The 17,597-nt window shown below is 33.0% G+C and overlaps 6 protein-coding genes across 6 annotated transcripts; 4 read left to right on the top strand and 2 right to left on the bottom strand.

The window, feature by feature from the left end:
• Window positions 1–61: 61 nt before the first annotated feature.
• On the top strand, window positions 62–2,096 carry BX664DRAFT_328656 (polynucleotide kinase 3 phosphatase-domain-containing protein). The gene is made up of 8 exons (XM_051544642.1): window positions 62–455; window positions 543–741; window positions 805–919; window positions 991–1,081; window positions 1,156–1,271; window positions 1,343–1,494; window positions 1,571–1,646; window positions 1,755–2,096. The coding sequence occupies exons 1-8, from the start codon at window positions 352–354 to the stop codon at window positions 2,054–2,056; spliced, it is 1,155 nt and encodes a 384-aa protein (XP_051401439.1). The 5' UTR covers window positions 62–351; the 3' UTR covers window positions 2,057–2,096.
• Window positions 2,097–2,893: 797 nt separating this feature from the next.
• BX664DRAFT_357470 (uncharacterized protein) lies at window positions 2,894–5,262 on the bottom strand (the record flags this gene model as incomplete). Its single annotated transcript, XM_051547958.1, has 5 exons — window positions 4,987–5,262; window positions 4,766–4,897; window positions 4,015–4,675; window positions 3,020–3,928; window positions 2,894–2,928 (listed from the first exon to the last, which is right to left on the bottom strand). Exons 1-5 carry the CDS (start codon window positions 5,224–5,226, stop codon window positions 2,894–2,896), a joined length of 1,977 nt encoding a protein of 658 aa, XP_051401438.1. The 5' UTR covers window positions 5,227–5,262.
• A 1,392-nt stretch (window positions 5,263–6,654) lies between these two features.
• On the top strand, window positions 6,655–7,578 carry BX664DRAFT_364732 (nucleotide-diphospho-sugar transferase-domain-containing protein; the record flags this gene model as incomplete). The annotated part of the gene is made up of 2 exons (XM_051548432.1): window positions 6,655–7,371; window positions 7,447–7,578. The coding sequence occupies 2 exons, from the start codon at window positions 6,655–6,657 to the stop codon at window positions 7,576–7,578; spliced, it is 849 nt and encodes a 282-aa protein (XP_051401437.1).
• Window positions 7,579–11,079: 3,501 nt separating this feature from the next.
• Window positions 11,080–12,999, top strand: BX664DRAFT_259428 (Pleckstrin homology domain-containing protein; the record flags this gene model as incomplete). The annotated part of the gene is made up of 6 exons (XM_051540585.1): window positions 11,080–11,346; window positions 11,426–11,614; window positions 11,715–11,794; window positions 11,882–12,242; window positions 12,321–12,779; window positions 12,841–12,999. 6 exons carry the CDS (start codon window positions 11,080–11,082, stop codon window positions 12,997–12,999), a joined length of 1,515 nt encoding a protein of 504 aa, XP_051401436.1.
• A 418-nt stretch (window positions 13,000–13,417) lies between these two features.
• BX664DRAFT_384475 (nucleotide-diphospho-sugar transferase) lies at window positions 13,418–15,272 on the top strand. The gene is made up of 2 exons (XM_051549184.1): window positions 13,418–14,116; window positions 14,195–15,272. Exons 1-2 carry the CDS (start codon window positions 13,474–13,476, stop codon window positions 15,103–15,105), a joined length of 1,554 nt encoding a protein of 517 aa, XP_051401435.1. The 5' UTR covers window positions 13,418–13,473; the 3' UTR covers window positions 15,106–15,272.
• Window positions 15,273–16,421: 1,149 nt separating this feature from the next.
• On the bottom strand, window positions 16,422–17,591 carry BX664DRAFT_328646 (vacuolar membrane protein-domain-containing protein). The gene is made up of 3 exons (XM_051544641.1): window positions 17,322–17,591; window positions 16,816–17,256; window positions 16,422–16,726 (listed from the first exon to the last, which is right to left on the bottom strand). The coding sequence occupies exons 1-3, from the start codon at window positions 17,474–17,476 to the stop codon at window positions 16,459–16,461; spliced, it is 864 nt and encodes a 287-aa protein (XP_051401434.1). The 5' UTR covers window positions 17,477–17,591; the 3' UTR covers window positions 16,422–16,458.
• Window positions 17,592–17,597: the final 6 nt, after the last annotated feature.

Below are 17,597 nucleotides of genomic sequence, written 5' to 3'. Positions count from 1 at the left end.
TACTTTTATGCATATTTTCTCAATCCTATCCATACAAAAAAATGAAAATCAAGGCACCTCTTACTTTGATCTTGCTCATTCACACCCCGACCTCTTTTTTTTTCTGAACAATTCTATCATTTTTCTCTTTTTTTCCCTTTCTGTTTTCTTTTCCATTTATGATATGAAGCGCAGCAAGTCAACCTTAAACGAAGAAAACAATAAAAAAACGAAACAAAGTAAAGTTTCATTTTTTTTATTTTATTTTTTATTTTAGTTACTATTGATATAACACTTTTATCTTCTTTTTTTTTTTCTTCTCTTTCTGCAGTACATCCATTCTTTAGTAACAATTCACAAAACGATTCAAGAATGAAGATCAAGTGGCATTCAAGACTTCCGTCTGTCTTGATCTGTGTTTCGAAAGGTTTAGATCGAGCAAAAGCAAAAGTGGCAGCATTTGATCTAGATAGCACGTAAGAAAAAGGAAGAACCATAGAAGAAAAAACGATGTTTGCCAACATTGACCTTTCTTTTTTTTTTTTTTTTTTAATACAAAATAGATTGATTACCACCAAATCTGGAAAAACTTTTGCTAGTAATAGTGATGATTGGAAGTGGTGGCATACAAATATTCCTGAACGATTGATGGATCTTTATTCTCAAGGTTATAAAATTGTTATATTTTCAAATCAAAATGGATTGAATAGTGAAAAACGAATCAGGGATTTTAAAATAAAGTTAGATACTATACTTGGACAGGTAATGAAAACCATATAATCATCATCATTAATTCATCTATGATTTTATTTTATTTTTCAATAGTTATCAATGCCCGTACTTTTATATGCTGCTATGAAGAAAGATCAATATCGGAAACCAATGACTGGGATGTGGGAAGATATGATAAAAGAATACAAAGATGATGATGTGACTATTGGTAATATATATAATGTTTGGTTTTTTTTTTTTTTTTATTAAATTCATCTCTACTTGTATTTACATTTATAGACTTAAAACAATCTTTTTATGTTGGAGATGCTGCTGGTAGACTTGATGGTTGGAAACATAAAATGAAAAGAGATCATTCTTGCGCGGACAGGTAAAAAGAAATGATTATTAAAGAAAAAAGTGTATATTTTTTTATCTCTTCCGTAATTGTATATATACTTGTAGAAAATTCGCTCACAACATTGGTATCAAATTCTATACGCCCGAAGTTTTCTTTCACAATGAAAAGGAAGTCGATTTTAGTTGGGGTGATTTTAATCCACATTCATATTCTATGGCCAGTAAGTAGGATAAATTTAAATCTTTTTTTTTTTATCAAAAGGATATTGATAGATATTTATTGTTGGACTAGTTCCATTATTCACACCTACTTGTAGTCCTTTAATACCTCAAAGTCATGATGATTCCAAAGAGATGATTATATTCGTTGGAAGTCCAGCAAGTGGAAAATCAAGTTTTGCCAAAAAACATTTGATTCCTCATGGATATGAATATATCAATCAAGTAAGTAACTATTCCATCTTGCATTTTTTTATTCTATAAAAAAAAATCTAAATTGTCTTTGTCTTTGCTTTTCTAGGATACTTTGAAAACAAAAGCAAAATGTTTAAAAGCCTGTGAAGAAGCCATTCAGCAAAACAAATCAGTAGTGATCGGTAATAATAATAACAATAATAACAATAAAGATTACATTCTAAATCTCTCTTCGTAAAAGTGTATCTAACCTGTTGTCTTTTTTTTTTTTCTATTGATGACGATGATAGACAATACCAATGGTACTAGTGATGTTCGGGCAGAATATCTCAATTTAGCAAGAAAACATGATTTACCAGCTCGATGTTTTTATTTTGTAGCAGATGAACACTTATGTCGGCACAACAATTACTATCGGCATATTCGACAAAAGGAAAGCCGTGATCTTCTTAGCGAGATTGTTTTCCGAACGTACAAATCAAGATTTCAAGAACCAACACTGGATGAAGGTTTTGCAGAAATCAAGAAAATCAACTTTGTATTTGAAGGAGACGATGATGATTTGATGGCTTGGCGAAAATGGTATCTATAGCATAGAAAACGTCTCCTTCCTATAGTTTTATATCCATCTCTTGTTTTTTTTTTTTTTTTTTTTTTTTTTATCTATTCATTTCTTCAAATTAATAAAGCTTGTTATCTGATTCAAAGCAATCACTTTTTATTATTATTATTATTATTATTATTATTATTATTATTATTATTATTATTATTATTATTATTATTATTATTATTATTATTATTATTATTATTATTATTATTATTATTATTATTCTGTTATTGTCAATTGGTTTGATCTTGTCCAGATATCTATATATACGTTGAGTATGCAACAATTACGTTAAGGCGGCAAATTCTACCATAACCGAGAAAAAAAGAAAACTGCACAGTCCTATATCATTTACAATCAATATGATTGTAAATATCTTATAATTCGATTTTTGACTTTAAATACAGTAGCTTTGGGAAGTGAATTTCTTTTTCTGTCAACTCTCATACTATAAAATGGAAAACAATTCTTATTACCTACTGTTGTCCTATGATAGTAGATAAACATTCATGATTTAATACGGTATTATTCCATCATCCAGCACGAAGTCAAACTATCATAAATATGTGAGTTTATGTGTATATGTGAAAAAGGGAATGGAATGAGTTTTTTATTTCGTAGATTCATAATATTTAATAAAGAAAAAAAAATGCCAATACTACTAACTAACTAACTAACTAACTAACTAACTAAAAAAAAAAAAAAAAAAAAAAAATAAGAAAAATACTACTACTACTTTTGTATGGAAATGCCCAGTGGTTGTAAATATGTATATAAAAAAAGTTGCGCGTAAAAAAAAAAAAAAAAAAAAAAAAAATAGTATCATTCAGAGCGAGGAGATCTTGATTTGTTCCAATCTAACAAAAGATAACAAGAAAAAAAAAAAAGAAAACTTAGTAAAAAGTCGCTTCAGTTTATTTTTTTTTCTCTTTTAAATGCAAGACTTACCACTGGCACCACCACTGTGTCCACTTGAGCCTCTCCGCATATGGCTTGCACCACGACCACCTCGGAAATCACCACCTCGACCATAAGGACGATATCCTCCAGAACCCCTAGGCGCAGATCCACCTCGACCACGATAAGAGGACATGCGGCCACCACGACCATCCATTCGTCGTTGACCACCAAAAGTGTCTGTTGTTCGCCATTGACTGTTTGCTACATCGCCAGTGATTGTTTCATCTCCAGGTCCTACTAGATCGTCAGGTAATTTTCCTTCCCATACAGGTGGTTCATTGGTACTCAGGTCACGAGTTCCCCATCCATTATCTTCTTCAGGTTGTTCATTCTCTTGATCTGGTTTACCAGTTGTATATGATGATATTGTAGTTGGTACACTTCCCCAGCCTGATGACGACGTATCTTCGCCAACTTTATTGGTATTACTATTTTTGTCGCCATTGCTGGTGAATCCTGTTGCTGATGTTTCCATTTCCACTTGTGTTTTGTTGATATCATTTTCTTTGTTGTCGTCTTTCGTAGCATCCGTCGTCTCCGAAACAGATGATGTCGTTTCAACAGTATCAGTAGTGCTCACATCTTTTGTTGTATCGATTGCCAACGGGGTATCAGTAGGGGGAGAAGTAGAAGCAACGGGAATATCTGACTGTACCTCGATCGTCTTTACTGTTGTCGATATACTTTCATCCACTTGATCCAATGGTTGTGTTGTTGATCCATTTTCTTGTGATTCCAATATATTCAAGTTGGCTGCTGTAGAGGAGGATATACCATTTTGGTCAAAACCAGATCCATGTCCTTTCCTAACATCTGTAGCAGTGGTTGTTTTCTTGTTATCCCTTTTCCGAGAATCTTGAACAGATATTCCAGGCTTGATCTTTGTCGTTTGTGCAGCTACAAAAAAAAAAAAAAAAAAAAGATAAAATTATTAAAAAACTATGTTTCATATTTTTGTTTCTGATAAATTATTTTCCATTTACATTGTTGATCAGTTGATGAATCCATTAAAGGTAGTTCATTGATCATACCATGGAAAGGTACTACTAGCCATACAGGTTGTTGTTGTTGTTGTTGTTGTTGTTGTTGTTGTGTTGAACTAGTAGAAAGTGATGTCGGTAATGGTAAACGAGAAGGTTGTGATTCAGTATGATCTAAAATATTCCCTTTTTGTTCAGATAGAGTTTGTTGCTTCTGATGAGAAGAAGGTGGAGATGTCATAGTTGTTGTTGATTCGATGAAGTCATAGATTAAATGGCGAATTTGTTCAAATGTAGTTGAGAATCCAGTATCAATAGGTTGAGTTGAACCGTCATGTAGTTGTTTTAATAGATGGAAGACTTCATTATTTTTAGATTGTCGTACATGTTCTGAAGGATCCTTGACCACAAAAAGGGAGCCACCAACGAGTTTGTCACATAAATGGATTAGCGCATTGGGTTCAATATTGGGATAACTTTGAGAAATGATGGTGAAGAAACCTTGTTGAGCTAAACGTACAATATAAAAGAAATGTAACAGAGTCAAAGTTTCTTGTTGAAATCGAGTTGTCATATTGCTGTTTTGTTTTGCGGATTCCTGTCGTATAGTAGCAGAATAAATACCATTTTCTTGAGAAGATCGCTGAAGCATTTCTGGAGTGGACTATATAATATTAAAAAGTTAAACGTTGATATTTCCAGTTTTTTTTTTTTTTTTTTTTTTTTGTTTTGATATAAAATAACTAAAACTTACGAGTTTAAGTTTGAGAGCTTCCAATTTGTCAATAGTAGCAGATGTGGCAAGTCGTTTCTCCAAAAGTTCATTTTCGTTTTCAGCGATCTCACCTTCAGCATTTTGACGAGCTTGTTGTTCATAAGTAGAACGCTAGATGAATACATATAAATATATAATAAGTATTTGTGATTAAAGGAAAGAACATATGTATATATATATATATAAAGAGTTGAACTTACAGCTTCTTGCTTAAGATCATCGATTTCTTGTTGAATAGCATCAAGATAAGCAGGTTTATAAGGTTTCTTCTTTTTCTTTGTCTGGTTTTTCTTCTTTTTGTCGTTTATACGTCTAGGTGAGGAAGTACCATCGGTTTGCTGCGGAAGATCAAAAGAAGTGGAGTTGTTGTCTTTATCATTATTTTCAATAGAAGGAGGTAATGAAGGTGATAGATCAGACTTTATATCTTCAGTTGCCATGATATGAAGGATTGATGAATAAAAAAAAAAAAAAGGAGAGGAAAAGAAGAAAGGAAGTGAAGAAGAAACAAGAAAAAAAAGACGCGTTCTTCTAGAGAGCATGTATTAAGTGCGGAATATGCTTCAAAAAAATATTTACGCAATATCATTGGCTCAACAAGCCACACATAATGTGTAAAAGAGAAAGAAAGAAAAAAAGAACGGAGAATGAATTAGATTTTTTTTTTTTTGGATGATATCAAAAAATGGAATGGGGGATTTAAGTATGAAAACATTAAGTAATGACATAAAAAATTAGATAAAAAGATTTTAACTAGTTTGGAAAATTTATCTTTGTAAATATAAAATCAATTGAAGAAAGACAAGAAGAACAAGAAGGAAAAAAAGAAAAAGAAGAGTATTGTTCTAAAAATGAACTCCGGGTAACAAGTTGTATATATATAGAATAGCCAATCACATGGAGAGTTTAATTCTTTTTTTTTTTTTTTTAGTGTATTCCTTCTTTTTTTTTTTTACATAGATAAAATTGAAAATCATGACATTACAAAATGGCACAATGATTATATATAATATATATATGAATGATCATCATTCTTCTTATTATAACTATCCAATTAAAAAAAAAATAAAAAAGTGAAAGAAAAGTAAGAAAAAAATTCAGGGCCAATACAAAGGTAAGTTTGTCGGATATAAAATTAAGCTATAAATTTATGAATTATTTTCTTTTTTTTCTATATTGAATAAGTAATAGTATAGTTCTTTTTTTTTTTCTGTTTTCTCGTTTTACAGAAATAATCTTAGTTATAGAATAAAATCATTTGACTTATACAATAATAATAAAATGAGCCACACATAGAATAATACTTCGAATTCATTATGTTGGTTTTTCTTGGTTTGGGTATAAATCAACAGACGATTTATATGATAAAGTCGTGAATGGGCCCCTTTTTTGTCTACAGCCAAACTTTAAATCTCGAGCTAAAATCAAACACCGCCTATTTTAAGTAAGACCTAAAAACCCAAAAATATTATTTCTTTCTATTCTATTTTTCTCTTTTTCTTTATATCCTATTACACTCCTTTTATACAACTTCTTATTTACTCTCTTTCTCTCTCTTTTTTTTTTTTTCCTATATGATACAAAAATTCATCTATAGAAAAACTCTCATAGTCTTTATTGCTGTGACTGTGGGGTTAGTCTTTATTTTACTTAATTATTCCATTCTTTTCTCTCAACGACAATATACCACAACAAAAACTCATATCTCATCTGATTATATGGAAGAACAACAACTACCATTTCAACAAAACTCGGAAAAGGATCCATGGTATTGTTCTTGTTACTCGGATAAAGAATCTCCAATCACTCAAGATAATGATTTAGGTCCTTCTATTGTACCTGATACTTTTACTCAACCACCAGAAGATATGCTTCAAAAGATTAATGATAATCTTCAAGATAACCGAGTACTGATTGTGGCAGCTGCAAACTATGGAATGCGTGACCACGTATACAACTGGATTGAATCTCTCAAACGTACTAATGAAGAAAAATTTCTCATTCTCTGTCTGGACGATAAACTATTCACTCACCTCGTGGAAACTGGATACGAACAACATGCCGCAACTATACCCGATACTTGGCTTCACCAAAAAATTGAAGCTGGATTTGAAGAATATTATACTCAAAAATACCGTATTATCACTCACGCTAAGACTTTAGTGGTACAACAATTACTTTATCTTGATATCAATGTACTCTTCTCTGATGTGGATATTATTTGGCTGAAACCTCGTATACGTGAACAATTGTATATGTACCTGGATATGCGTGCTGAAACTCACGTGGTATTTCAACAAGAAGGCTCAGATCAAAAGAATATCAATTCTGGCTTTTACATCATGCGCCCCTCCGAAAAAATGAAACGATTATTAGCAGCTACTATTTATTTTGGTGATCAAAATTCTCAATTGACTCAGCAAGGTGCTCTTAACATGGCTTTAGGTTATTTGGATTTACGACTTACAACTTCTGATGTTATTCTTTTGGATGTACTTCAATGGCCTAATGGTTGGATTTACTTTTCTACTCATATGACTAAAAATTTGGGTATTGATCCTTATATTGTTCATGCGAATTATTTGGTAAGATATAACAAAAAATTAAAAATAATAATAAATAATAATAGATACTCATTCTCTCTTTTTTTTTTTTTGTAGGTCGGTGAAGACAAGAAAAACAAGTTAAAAGAAGACAACTTTTGGTATGTGGATGATGCTTGGTTACAATCTGTAGATGACAAAATAGAATCCTCTTCGTTACCAACCAATGATACCGCATCGCAAAAATGAAGGACCACTGTTGGTTTTTTTATTTTTTTTTTTTTATTATTTTGTTTATACTAGTCATAGATCATCACTACTATCATACATCATCACCTATTTATTTCAGTTTCATTGTCATCATTATTTTTTTTTTATTGCCATCACTATTATTATTATTATTATTGTTACCATTTTTGTTAAATCACACACAAACACATACATTCACATATACATATTATATATATTTAGATAGATCTATCCAATCATCTCTTTCATACTTTCACTCTCTCCCTCCCCCTTGTCTTTTCTTTGTATTTTATTTCTTAGGCTGGACCCTTTGTCTTTTTTTTTCTATTTTCTTTGTACTTTATTTTTTTTTTTTCCTTTAGATAATAAATATCTTTTCATTTTATTCTTTTATTGTAGTACAACTCCCTTTCAGTATTCAAAAAATGGAAATTATAGTTGATTATGGAGACAGGTCTATGCTTTATGTGTAACCTATCAACAGTAATGTTTACAAACAACTAAACCTTTCAAGGAGTCGAGAACAAATTTTAATAACAATAGGAGAAACTATCGTATTTGATGTCAAGGTTAAAAACTGGTTCTATTTCAACCATTCACACTAAATTCAAGTCTATTCACAGGGTCTCCGCGCTAAAATGAATGCTTATCGCGCGGTCTCTCTCTCTTTTTAACACGCAAACAAACACACACATTCATACGCATTCAATTTCCGACACATTGGGTCTCCTTTTTTTTCCATTGTTAGCCTTCAAAGAGATTTTCTTTTTCTTTTTCTTTTTTTTTTCCTTTCGTTCTTTTCTTCCCTTTTATCTTCATATTTCCATTCCTTACTGAATTTTAACTACATAGTATCATTTACTCGTATCTTTCTATATAGAAGAAATGAGCGAGAATTCTATTTTATTGGATACGCGACCTTCTACTTCTTTCAACATTCGTCCTCGTTCTGGGTCATGGTCTGGTTATCAGTACTATCAACAACAACAACAGCAACAATTACGACAACAACAAGATACACATCAAGATACAAAAAGTTATAAACCAAGCTTCTTGACCAAATTCATTCAGAAAAGAACAACAGGAACATCAACCGCTAATGGTATTATGTTTGACTCATCTTGCAAAGATGATATATCCTCTTTTACTCAGGTCCAACCTCCCATTGCACCAACATTACAACAAACTATGTTATCCACGCCTTTATTGAAGAAACTAGATCACGATACAAAACGAAAGGTAAATATTTCTACTAGAGATTCCAATTATTCTAACGATTTCTTTTTTTCTTCATGTTCCTGATACTTTATAGAAGGGGAAAGGTTTTGGTCGATTCCTAAAGAAACTGAGCAAGGTAAAAACAACATAAAAAGAAAAGAAAAGAAAAGAAATAATTGATTCTTAATTAGTATTTCTTTGTTCAATTTGATTTGATGATAGAATACAACAACGTCTGAAAATAACATGCTATTGGCTATGAGCGACACCAAGGATAATGACGGCAACAATATAATGTCAAACTCATCCCAAGTCAATAAGGAAAATGACAGTAATAACAGCAACAGTATCGGCATCATTAAAAATAACAAGGACAATAACAATAATAATAGGAAATCTCTTGTACCGATGCAGGAACCACATGTGCAGAGTAAAAGCAATAACGGTAAAATGATGACGATAACAAGGATATGTTGTTTTTTTTTCCTTACTCACTTTCTCCTTCATAATTACCATTAATTAGTTACTGAGCACTTACCAAAACGGATCAATCATCATCAAGATACTATAATGACGACAGCCAACTTTAGATCAGCAGAATCTCAGCAACTTCAACAACTTGGTCATTTGCAATCCAGTAAAGATGACATACATTTGAAATACCATCACGCCAATGATATGGTCACTTATGCTCCCTTAATGCCAAGATCCACCTCCTTTGATATTAGTCGACCACGACAGACACAAGATCCTCCTCCTTTGCGGTTCTTTTCTCCGAGCGGTTCTCAATTTGATCAACAACAACAATGTGATTTGGCAGCTCGTTTCTCGTCCTCATCACCAAATGACACATTCTTGAAAACAACAACAACAACGACAACGACAACAACAACAACGACAACAACAACAGTGGTAACAGCATCAGCAACAATGACAACAACAAATGACAGAAAGTATAACAAGAATGACGACAATATCGATGACGAAGGTGACGATGATTCTGTGGATAGCGATTTAGATGATGATCATCATTTGGTGGGTGATCATTTATCAAAACGACTTAGTGGTGGCCATTTCGGATCTGCTGGTGGACTAATCATCAACACACTCTCATTATCAGAAATTTCAACAACCCATCAACATGACGAGTATGATATTACCAGCAAGAATGATGATGACTGTATACAGCAATCGACAATATCAAATTTACAACAAGATCATGAAGAACGCGACGGATCAGATATCAGAAATCTTAGTATTGGTCATACGGAAACAACTAAATCGGATTCTATTAACCTTACGACGCCAGACAGTGAAAGACACAATGAAATATGCGATAATGACAATGGGTGTGACAAAGAAACCGACAACAAGAAGAAGAATGACGGTGACGATGATACAAGCAATACACCTGTTTTGTCTTTAGTTGATATGGAAGAAAATGATGATAATTCATCAACAATGGAAACATTGGCCGAAGATTATGCAAGAAGAATTTGGGAACAAGATGATACCGTTTATTCAAGCTTGGAACACGTGGTAGAGTGGATTGGAAATGGGTAAAAAAAAAAAAAAAAAAAAAAAAAAAAAAAAAAAAAAAAGGAAAGAAAAGAAAAGAAAACATGTATTTATATTTGTATATATTCTGAAATGACCTTTCCGCCATATTGTTTTTTTTTTATTATTATTTCTAGTACACCTTCAAGTCGCCATATTCTCAAAATCTACATGTCTTATTACGACTTTTCCAATCAACGGTTGGAAGATGCTTTTAGGTAAAGATGATGTTGTGTAACTAAAAGAAAAGGGGGAAGGATTACCTTTTTTATGTGGTCTCCATCATTTTTTCCACCTTTTTGGGGGGAAGGGAAAGATTGTGAACAACGTTTTATTAATGAAAACTCCTTATTTACTCTATTTATAGGTTACTTTGTGGAAAACTTTCGATGAAGGCGGAATCTCAACAAATTGATCGTATACTAGAAGAATTTTCGAAACGCTATTGGGAATGTAATCCAAAAACTATCTTTGGCAATGCAGGTATTAAAAAATTATAACAATAACTATGATATATTTGAAAAAATGAAATAATTATACTTTGTTTTCACTCATATGATCTCTTACTTTCTTTTAGATATCATTCATGCTATTGTATATTCAATTGTACTTCTCAACACTGACCTTCATATTGCCCAAGGTGAACGAAAGAAAATGTCAAGACCTGCCTTTATTCGTAATACTATGGACGCTATTCGATCTCAATTAGATCATCATCAACACAGTATGACAACAACTTTGGAAACTAACATTAGTCAATTCAGCAACTTATCCTTCGATGACGATGATGAAAAAAATGCTAGCTGTATCTCCTTGCAATCACAAAAGTATCATCAAGAATGGAAAGAACTCAAACGAACACCAAGTAACCGAAGTGCCTATAGCCAAAACAGTGGATACCAAAGCAAATTATCTTCTTCGATTGATCTTTCCTCTGTGCCTCCTTCTTTTGGTTCTCGATTATGGCAATCTGAAATGGAATCTCTTTTAAAGGTAATATATATTAAAAGAAAGGGTTAGGAATAATTTTATTGAAATATTTTACTTTCTTCATGTATTGGTATCTATATAGCAAATGTATACATCTATTCGACATCGACAAATCGTACATCCTACAACCAAATGTGATACTAGTAATGAAGTCCAAGGATATAGAAGAAAAAGTATCAATGGTCATCGGTATGGTGCGTTCAAACGAAATGTTGGCAATATGATGTGGAAGGCTGCAAGGGATAGTCTCTTTCTTAGTGAAAACAATATTGTAGATGTAAGTACACAGTTAGAGAAAAAATAAAATAATAATAATATAATAATACAATAAAAAAAAGGGAGGGATATTCATGTATTTTTTATACTTCTAGTTGGATTATTCTCAACCACTGACACCAAGATCTACTGTCTCTTCCATGTCCAGTAGCTTTCCAAGGAGAAGATCTATCTCGTCTATGCGATCTGGAAATTCTCATCACTCACAATATACCCATACCACGAATAACATTAGTAATGGGAATGGTATAAATTCAACTAGTTATCACGCAGTCGCATCTTTACTACATTACCCTGATTTACCAACGTCTTACACTAGTGCAGCACCTTATTACAAAGAAGGCATGATTGTTCGGAAGCATTTACTTGAACAGGCAAATCACAAGGCACGACAAAGGGATTGGAAGGAATGTTTTATGGTAGTTGATCGTGGAGAAATACGCATGTATCGTTTAGAAAGCTATGGACAACGCAGAAAAAATACAGCGGCATCTTCTCGTCTTCATCCTCTTCAAAATATGGTGAGTCGGGGTAGTAGTCTAGCTACAGTATCTGAATCTATTTCCTCTTGTGATCAATCCTCTATGACTTCTGATACGGTTCTTGGTGGTGGTGACTGGATGGTAAGGGTGATAATTTATATAAAAATGTATAATCGTGTCAACTCATCTATGCCTTTTTTTTTTATCTATTTACCTTAGGCTCATGCTCAATTGATAGGAGAAATTGATTTGAAACATACATTATCCAATGCTTTACCATCCGGTTATAGCCGTCAACGACGACATGCGTTTGCTCTTCAACAAGCCAATGGCGGTGTTTATTTATTCCAAGTTGGATCAGAAGAACAAGTGATGGAATGGGTGGCAACATGCAATTATTGGGCTGCTCGTGAAAGCAAGGAGCCGTTGATGGGTGGTGTTGGCAATTTAGAATATGGTTGGGGTGCATGTTTACAAGGTATGGATGATGACGAAGATGATAAGAATAATGATGCTGGAACATCCTTTACTGTATATCAATGGCAACCTCCTGTCCCTCCTCTTATGGCAAGCAGTCTTGGAGAAATGGCCCAACTAGATGCTTTGGTACAACATATCAAGACATTGAATGAAGAATTAGACCGTCATCGGGATTTAAAGAGAAAAATGGAACAAAAGGTAAAGGTTTAGACATATATATATATGTATTTATTTTACTCATCTTGAAATCTTTTTTTAGTTTTGTCGTAAAACATCCAATCAAGTATGTGCTATGGCCAATTTTGAAAATAAGACTCAATATCTTCTTCATGAAATCATTAAATACCAAAACTATTGTGATTCTATTGAAAAATCTTTAGCTTTGCAGGACAAGGCGATCCAAGAACAACAAGTTTAGATAGATTTATCATAATAGTTTTAGTGAATGATTGTCTTTTTTAATAAATTACATTATATAAATTTATGATTGATACGTGTCTCATTTAGATTGAATGTCCGTTTGACATACTGAAAAAGGGGGATCCTCGGAAAAAATGGGAATATTAGCCATAATGATATGATTGGCAGATGTAAAGTGATACAGAAGCATTTAAACATGGAATCATGGACGACCATAGAAATTAGGCTGATGATACAAATCTACTCCGATGATCCCATCCACGCTTTTGAAGAAAAAACTAAAAATACTTTGTTGTCTCCCCCCCTTTTTTTTTTTTAATGCATTCAATCACCGAACTCCCTTTGATGCAAAAAATCATTTAAAAAACACGGTTCTCTTTAATTTTTTTTGTTTTTTGTTGTTTCTCCTTTTCTTTACTTTATTTTTTTATCTTTTTTTTTTATTTTATATTTTTATTTTTAATAGTAAAATATGACTATTCAAACTGAAACATTATCTCAAGTCGAAACATTGAAAACCAAATATGAACAAGCTGGACAAGGACAAGTATTTCAGTTTTATGATGAACTCAATGTAGAAGAAAAGGCTAGACTTATGGAACAGTTATTGGAAATTGATGTTGAACGTGTGAACAGTATTTATCAAAAGGCCATTCAAGCTAGTACTGTCTCTCATCATAATGAACAAGTAGAACCATTGACTAAAGATGTTTTCGACACCATATTGACTGATGACGAACAACCAACAAATAGTCGTAAGCGAAAATACAAGGATATTCAAGACTGGGAAACTTTGGGATTATCATTGATTGCAAAGAACCAAGTGGCTGTGATCTTAATGGCAGGTGGTCAAGGTACAAGATTAGGTTCTAGTGCACCAAAAGGTTGTTATGATATCAATTTACCTTCCAAAAAGTCTCTCTTCCAATTACAAGCTGAACGTATCCTTCGTCTTCAAGAAGTCGCTCAACAATATGCTTTACCACAACAACAAAAGGTTATCATCCCTTGGTATATCATGACTTCTGGTCCTACACATCAACCTACTGTCGACTTTTTTAAACAACATCAATTTTTCGGTTTGGATGAAAAGAATATCACTTTCTTTGAACAAGGTATAATTAAAAAAAAAAATATGATTTGAAAAAGGGAAAAAGAAAAAAAAAAATAAAACTGTCTTTTTTTTTTGGTAGGCACTTTGCCCTGTTTGACAATGGATGGCAAGATTATTATGGAATCTAAAGGGAAGGTAGCCATTGCACCCGATGGAAATGGTGGTATTTACGCAGCAGTACAAAACAAGGGTGTGATTGAAGATTTGAAACGTCGTGGGATCCTTTATACACATTGTTATTGTGTTGACAACTGTCTTGCAAAGGTGGCCGATCCAGTATTTGTGGGATATTGTGTCTCTAAGGAAACTGATTGTGGTGTCAAGGTGGTTCGCAAAACAAAACCAGATGAACCAGTAGGTGTAGTATGTCGTCGTGGTGGTCGCTATGGTGTTGTGGAATATTCTGAAATCTCCAAAGAACTTTCTGAAAAACGTGATCCTGAAGATGGTGGTTTGATGCTACGAGCTGCCAATATTGTCAATCATTTCTTCTCTACGGCTTTCTTGGAACGTGTACCCGAATTTGCTGGTGAACTTGAATATCATATTGCCAAAAAGAAGATCAAACATGTGGATATATCAACTGGTGAAACTGTGGTTCCCACTTCCAACAGTGGAATGAAGTTGGAATGTTTTGTGTTTGACGTGTTTCCATTTTCCCAACATTTCTCTGTGCTTGAAGTGGATCGTAAGGAAGAATTCTCCCCATTGAAAAATGCTCCTGGTACTGGTGTGGATTGTCCAGAAACATCTCGTCGTGATCTTATTTCTCAACATATCCGTTTTGTTCAAGCTGCCGGTGGTACTGTTAAAGGCGTACCTTCTCATATCACTGATGCCTCTCAGATCCCTGATGATTGTCATTTGGAAATTTCTCCCTGGGTCTCTTATGCTGGTGAAGGTTTATCGGATGTTGTCAATGGCAAGGTTGTGGTCACTCCTGCAGTCATTGAGACTCGTCAAGATTTGATCAAAGTTACTCATCATTAGAGGACATGGAAACGAACATAGCTAGTGAAATTTTTTTTTTATTTTAGATTCAATGATTATATCCAGGATTCCATTAGCTAGATGATATCATTCCTTCTTCTTCTTATATATATATATATTTGATGTCGAATCATTTAAATACCAAAATAAAAAATTTTGCTTTAAAAATAGAATTCTCTTTTTTGATTGATTGTTCTGGTTTCACTAATCATGGATCTTGCACAGCTTGTACAACGTCTTCAATTTATCTCTGAGACGGAGTCCAGGGATTGAACCGTGTCATTTTTCCTTTTATGGTGACTGATCAATTGAAAGAAAAAAAAATCCATGAATGGATGTGATGTATCATCAGTTTCATTCAGATCAGGTCTAACACTACTTATTATCCTAACTGTTGTAAAAACCATTTTCTTTAGTGACCAAAGTCGTTCTTCCAAGTGATTCATCTTGCAAAATCTTTTCAGGGTCTTAAATTCGAACTATTTCAAGCTGAGGAGTCTAAAGTTTTTTCTTTGGCTGAAAGGTGCCAAAAGGAACAACAGAAAATAGAAATCCCAAATAGAAATCCCAAATGTTTTTCTTTCACTTTCTTTTTTTTTTTTTTTTTTTGAAGTCAATTATGCAACAGTGCTTTTTCTTTATGGTCCTCTTCTGGTTTGGTTGACTCTCACCTTGCCCAAGACATCTTTCTTATCAATAGTTAACGTTAATCATGACATTTTATAGTATTATTCTAATAAACTTTGTATTCCTTGCTTCATCATTGTTATCGTTACCGTGATCATTGTCTTTCATGTCGTCAAAATAGTCAACACTTGATCATTATACGAATTACCTATCATTCATCATCTATCGTCATCCATTATCATTCATCATCATCTATCATCGCCTATCATCTATATACACACACATATTACTCGTTCCATCTAGCAAATGGAAATACCAAAATAAGGAAAAGCCCACTTTGCATAGCCTATTTTTGCGTTAACGTTATTTTTACGAGATTTGGAATACATCATCCATAAAAGGAGTCTTTTATTTGTCAAACTGGTCATCCAAACAAAGAATAAATATAAAATGTGTAAAGTGCTTCTTGTATGATTATGCCTCGATTCATAGTTTTACGTGGGGAAAAAAAAAGGGGAACAAATAAACTTCAGGAGAAAGTAGAGTGTGTTCGGAAAACGCCAAGAGAGCCACCTTGTTTTTTTTGATAACAATAAAATGATACTATTTATTTATAATAAGATTTTGTTTCGTGAAAATAATAATAAACAAACAATACAAATACAAAAAAAAAAAAAAAAAAAAGAGAGAGAAAAATGAATGGGATATATACAAAAGAGAATGGTATCAATGAGGTAACAGAGGAGTGTATTCATCTAGGTATGTTGCGTTTTGAACTAACACGTGATGTAATAAGGGTGAGGAGGAAGGGATGGAGAAATCATAACCATCATCACTATAAATTTGATAAGGATAAGAAGAGGGAAGTAACGATTCCTTTGTTGTTGTTGCATCTGTTGTTGTTTGGCCACAAGAAGATTTGAGAAACCGTCGATGAAACGTGAGCATAGTATCGATCATCCAAAATTGAATAGCGTTCATTAGTAAAGGGTATCTATATAAACAAAACCGGGAAAAAAAAGGTAAAAAAATTTTAGTGACAACTTACATCATACGAATCATACAGATTTTTATATCACTTACATGAACATGACCAAAATAACTTGATGATGATAATTGTCTCGAGTCCAATCCAATAACCATTGACCAAAAAGGAAAAACCATGGGATGTGATGGAAACACCAGAATTGACATAGTTTCATCAAAATTTCTGCCATGACGAATACCGAGGTTTGTTGAGACCATCGTTTCATTTGTTCACGGAAAGGTGCCTGACCATAATCATTGGGGATATGTAGGTCGCACCATGTTGCCAACGTCCAAGTCAAGCATCTTAGCCAAGTATAAAGTAAGGCCAATCCAATCGTCGTATCATACAAAATAGATGCCAAATACCAAACACACATATTGCTACTATCGTTGTTGCTGTTATCACTGTTGCTACTGATAGATAGATAACTGACTTGGATATTGAGACAGTGGACAACACTCGCCCCAACAAATTGTTTACTGACGTCTAATGACCTATCATATATTGATAACGATAATAAGAGTGAGTTAATATATATATGTCATTTTTTTTTTTTTACCAAGTAAAGAATGGTCGTTTTGGTTTTTCTCTTTTCCTTTTCCATAATAATAAAAATAATACAGTGAGTGCAAGTGTTGCTTGAACCACAAGTGCAAACCCGTCCAATAATTGACATCCCTCTTTTACATTGTTCATACGACATGTTGAATCCATTCTTCTAAATGCAAGGTCGTTGCCTATTCGTAAATGAAGAAAACAGATAACAAAAAAAAAAAAAACGGATAAAGATAATATAGAAAAAGGAGTCGAGGAAAAAGAGAGGATCAATGAAAAG

The sequence above is a fragment of the Halteromyces radiatus genome (assembly GCF_025201355.1).
Source record: "Halteromyces radiatus strain CBS 162.75 chromosome Unknown BX664scaffold_3, whole genome shotgun sequence".
NCBI lineage: Eukaryota > Fungi > Mucoromycota > Mucoromycetes > Mucorales > Cunninghamellaceae > Halteromyces > Halteromyces radiatus.
The sequence above is the reverse complement of the archived record's forward strand: the minus strand, read 5'-3'. Positions and strand labels throughout refer to the sequence as shown.

What these genes read in the sequence shown, in the direction of transcription:
- BX664DRAFT_384475 (XM_051549184.1), top strand. Translation starts at nt 13,474, where the DNA reads ATGACTATTCAAACTGAAACATTATCTCAAGTCGAAACATTGAAAACC. An exon ending in TATCACTTTCTTTGAACAAG is followed by an intron (nt 14,117 to 14,194) that starts GTATAATTAAAA and finishes TTTTTTTGGTAG; the next exon opens with GCACTTTGCCCTGTTTGACA.
- BX664DRAFT_328656 (XM_051544642.1), top strand. Translation starts at nt 352, where the DNA reads ATGAAGATCAAGTGGCATTCAAGACTTCCGTCTGTCTTGATCTGTGTT. An exon ending in GCATTTGATCTAGATAGCAC is followed by an intron (nt 456 to 542) that starts GTAAGAAAAAGG and finishes AATACAAAATAG; the next exon opens with ATTGATTACCACCAAATCTG. An exon ending in GATATGAATATATCAATCAA is followed by an intron (nt 1,495 to 1,570) that starts GTAAGTAACTAT and finishes TTGCTTTTCTAG; the next exon opens with GATACTTTGAAAACAAAAGC.
- BX664DRAFT_328646 (XM_051544641.1), bottom strand. Translation starts at nt 17,476, where the DNA reads ATGGATTCAACATGTCGTATGAACAATGTAAAAGAGGGATGTCAATTA. An exon ending in AAACGACCATTCTTTACTTG is followed by an intron (nt 17,257 to 17,321) that starts GTAAAAAAAAAA and finishes AATATATGATAG; the next exon opens with GTCATTAGACGTCAGTAAAC. An exon ending in GTTATTTTGGTCATGTTCAT is followed by an intron (nt 16,727 to 16,815) that starts GTAAGTGATATA and finishes TTGTTTATATAG; the next exon opens with ATACCCTTTACTAATGAACG.